The 3742-nt window shown below is 42.7% G+C and overlaps 1 protein-coding gene across 1 annotated transcript in view; it reads right to left on the bottom strand.

The window, feature by feature from the left end:
- Positions 1 to 1386: 1386 nt before the first annotated feature.
- The window catches only part of SARC_08184 (hypothetical protein), a 5715-nt gene continuing 3359 nt past the window's right edge, over positions 1387 to 3742 (bottom strand). Inside the window, exon 3 of the mRNA XM_014297857.1 lies at positions 1387 to 3742. This exon is cut by the window's right edge and continues 469 nt beyond it. Coding sequence (XP_014153332.1) covers positions 1508 to 3742 — 2235 coding nt within the window. The 3' untranslated portion in view covers positions 1387 to 1507.

The following is a 3742-nucleotide window of genomic DNA, read 5'->3' as shown; positions in this document are numbered from 1 at the left end:
TATACTTATATATGTATGAACGCATGTATGTATGTATGTATGTATGTATATATGTATGTATGAATGTATGTATGTATGTATGTATATACATATATATATATATATATATATATATATAGTATGATAGTAATTGCCTGCTTCTTAGCTGACCAAGGATGGCTATGGGCGATATATAAAGATACCCGCGTTATAAAGGAATAAATTTATTTCTTGAAGCCATGTATTTAATTTGGTACACATATTGGACGCGTAAGAATCTCAGAGATTTTCCAACGACAGTGCCCACTGCTGAATACAAGAAGGCAGCAAGCGTGAAGTATTTGAAAGAATCAAATGGAAATCTCCGGGGGTTTCAGAAATCGTAGGGTTGCGTTGAACCGAAGATTTCGAGTCGCTCACGCAGAGAAAATGGTTTATACCCGATGGCGAAACATAACCGTACCTTTACTTCTACTTGTATCAAACTCGAATAAAGAAATATATATTGTTCTTCGTAACTAACCGAGTCAATATACTGGTAAACTAGCGTTATTTAATAGTGGTGAACTGGCGTTTTTTATGCAATTGCTATATTGGAGATGGGCTTAAAATGGCGAAAAGCTGCGACAAAATGTGACATTTTGACATCCAATCCAATTTCCCACCATTTTTTAAGAGGGACAAAAAGCCGATATTCGACGAAAACGGGGTAAAGAAGTACCTAAAGATTTAATTGTCCTCAAAGGTAGAGCATAAGGAGGCTATGGCTTTGATAGCCTCCTAAAAAAAAAATGAAAAAAAGACGGAAAAGCAAATCACAAGCTATTCTACACAAGAGGTGACGCCCATGACATACCTCACTGACATATACGTGGCTCCTGTAACATCGTCCATTCAAGAACAGTGTACATTGCAGATTAGAGAACGGGAGAGTCCATGTAGCTAAAACTCCTTTTCATGTATGTAAATCTAACATGCGCCAGCCTATCTTGCACTCTATTTATAACAACAATGCAATTACTATGTTAAGAAATCATAGTATATATAACATTTATAACAACAGCATGAAAAAGTTAACATTTTGCTATGCAGCTTCTTCGTTTACCAACGTACCACATGTTCTAATGTGGCAGTCTAATCGAGAACTTCAGGTGTTGAGCATCAAACAACCTATCTAAATCATAATAAGTTCTGACTGCCGCATGAAGTCCGATATTGTAAATCTGTGGTTGAAGCACTCGAAAGTACAGTTCTTAGTTGGTCACTATCGCCATGATCTCAGTAAGCACTACACTGTCCACAATTATACAAATACAGAGGCGAGTAGCGACCTGCCTGTAGCAATTAAACTCTAAATCATAAAAATATTTTTCAAGAAATGTTTGGCGTCATCTCCCGATATAGTAAGCACTTTATACTTTTATTTATACCACAGGTATAGTATCTAATATTTGATTTCGTGAGCGAGATTCCGTGGCAGCTGACAAATCTCTTCCGTGTCTAGCCGCCTTCCGCTCCCACTTCCTTGCTATTGTGCGTGTAGCATCCTTAGTACTTGTATTGCTTTAACATGATCTTCCAACGCAAAGTAGCAGTCCATTAGCATGACTGAGTACTCTACAGTCGGTCCTGCCCATGATACGGCTTTGTCACTGTTTTCATATAGTTCCGTGTATTCCTTGTACAATTGACACTCGTACAGAGTCGTAAGCACGTTTTTCAAATTGCCGGCTGAAGGTGTCAGCCTCAAACTTAGTCGCATCTGGTGAAGAAGTCGGGTTGTGAGTGTCCCGTCTTGCACCAGCCCACACCAAGTTAGTGCTCTGGTGTATTCTGACTCAGTTCGTATTAACCCCTTCGTCAGGCCAACATATATCAGCTCGGCGATGGGCGCAGCAGCAGAAGCTCTACACGCCACAGGTGCGGAACGATGCCTTTGGATTAGCTTAGTAAATAACTTCTCCCACATCTCAGATTTGAGGATACAATTTAAGGGTCTCCCTTCTTGCGCAGCAATACCAAGCCAAACATTGCCTGCCTCACCCCATTTGTGAGTTGATATATATGACTCGAATGCCATTGTTGTAATTGCGTCGATATATTTGCACGTTCTTTCCCCTCCATCAGTGTATGCGGGTGAACAGGCGTTCTCACCTACATGCGTAGGTAAAGCTTTCATGCCGGACTCGAATATACATATACATTGGGTGTGATTTTGCTCTCTCTCTAGGGAGTGCGTCATCAGTTCATAAATATGCTTCGGTCTGAGTTTAAAACCTGCATCTCCCAGCAGTGAGACCATGAGCCCAACATCCATCTCCCTTGCCACCGAAACTGGAGAAGATCCATTTTCAGCTATTGTATTAGCCTTTTGTGCATCGGTGTTGACTGTTATTGGTATGTGTCTCATGGTTTCTATCTGCTTTGAGCGTTTCGATGATAGCTCAGATAGACTCAGCAACAACTTCGCCAGCTCGCTTGTTGGCACTATCCCGAGCGCCGGCATACATCTTGCAAACCTATACAGAGCACCCCATTGCTCACAAGACACAGAGGCATTTAAGTAGCCTTGGTATAAAATCATCGGATCGGTTTCATGAGGATGCACCACCTGTAGACTTGAGTGCAGGTGTAAGACCTGGGTCCATTGGTCGCTTGTCCCACACACATACATGGCCTTCTCAAACATCGCGAGTGGCGGTACCATGTGTTTCTCCCTCATATCCTCTATTAAGAATACAACTTCCTGCCAATACCCACTCCGAGACAGACTATTCACCGTTAACCGAAACATGTCCACGAGTGTTTTGCGGTCGAAGTCCAAGCCGATACTCCGCCCGTCACAGGGATTCAAAATAACCTGCAGAAATGTAAAAAGGGCGCTCGATTTGGAAGATTCGTCTTGCATCTCCAGTTGATGTGACTCAGTGGTTCTTATTGACAGGTGGCTAGTTTCAGTCGGTAGGCTCTTCATAACTGTATAAAAGTGGCGCATTATAAGTATCTCACTTTTCAGTTTGAGATCTTCGATTTCGTTCTGCAGACTAGCTATCTGCGCTTTACAGTCATTGACTGAAGTCTTCGCATCGGTGCAGGCTCGTGCTTCCCGGCCTCTAGTGCTTATATTGAACAGCAACGCCTCCCGTAAATTCTCCACTTGATTGGATGTATCTCTAAGTATGTCACTCAGCATACTCTGCCGATCCTCGATTGTTGCAGGCGATGTCTCTACCGGTGTTCTCTCGAGCACGTGCCGCCTTTGTTTCCCAACCGATCGTGTCACCTGCTTACTATTCCAGTCCGCATTGTTCGTAGATAGCAAGTCACTATCCCGACTGTCAGTATTCTGCCTATTTTCATAGTTGGTTTTGTTACCACCCTTGCTGTGAATAATATGCCCATCCCCATTGTCAGGATTGTCGCACATTTCTAATATTTCATCGATTTGCTGCACCATATACGCAGCATCTGTACTCAACGTCGTCACACGTGAAGAGACAACCCTCCGGGCCGCACCTTGCGAATCCAGTTGACCTATATCCATAAAGTTACAAAAATATTCATCCGTAGGAACTACCTCGCATGGTATCACGTCCCCTTCTATGGACGAACTTCTAGTTGGTGTAATCGACTTCGCTTGTACACTAGGTCCGGCACTGTCAGTGGCGATGTGTGTATTTCTTTGTACAGCTTCCCCTACATAATCGAGCAGATTGCGAGCGGCAGACCACATTCCCAACGATATATAAATTGACATCATTTT

The sequence above is a fragment of the Sphaeroforma arctica genome, assembly GCF_001186125.1.
Source record: "Sphaeroforma arctica JP610 unplaced genomic scaffold supercont1.711, whole genome shotgun sequence".
NCBI lineage: Eukaryota > Ichthyosporea > Ichthyophonida > Sphaeroforma > Sphaeroforma arctica.
The sequence above is the reverse complement of the archived record's forward strand: the minus strand, read 5'-3'. Positions and strand labels throughout refer to the sequence as shown.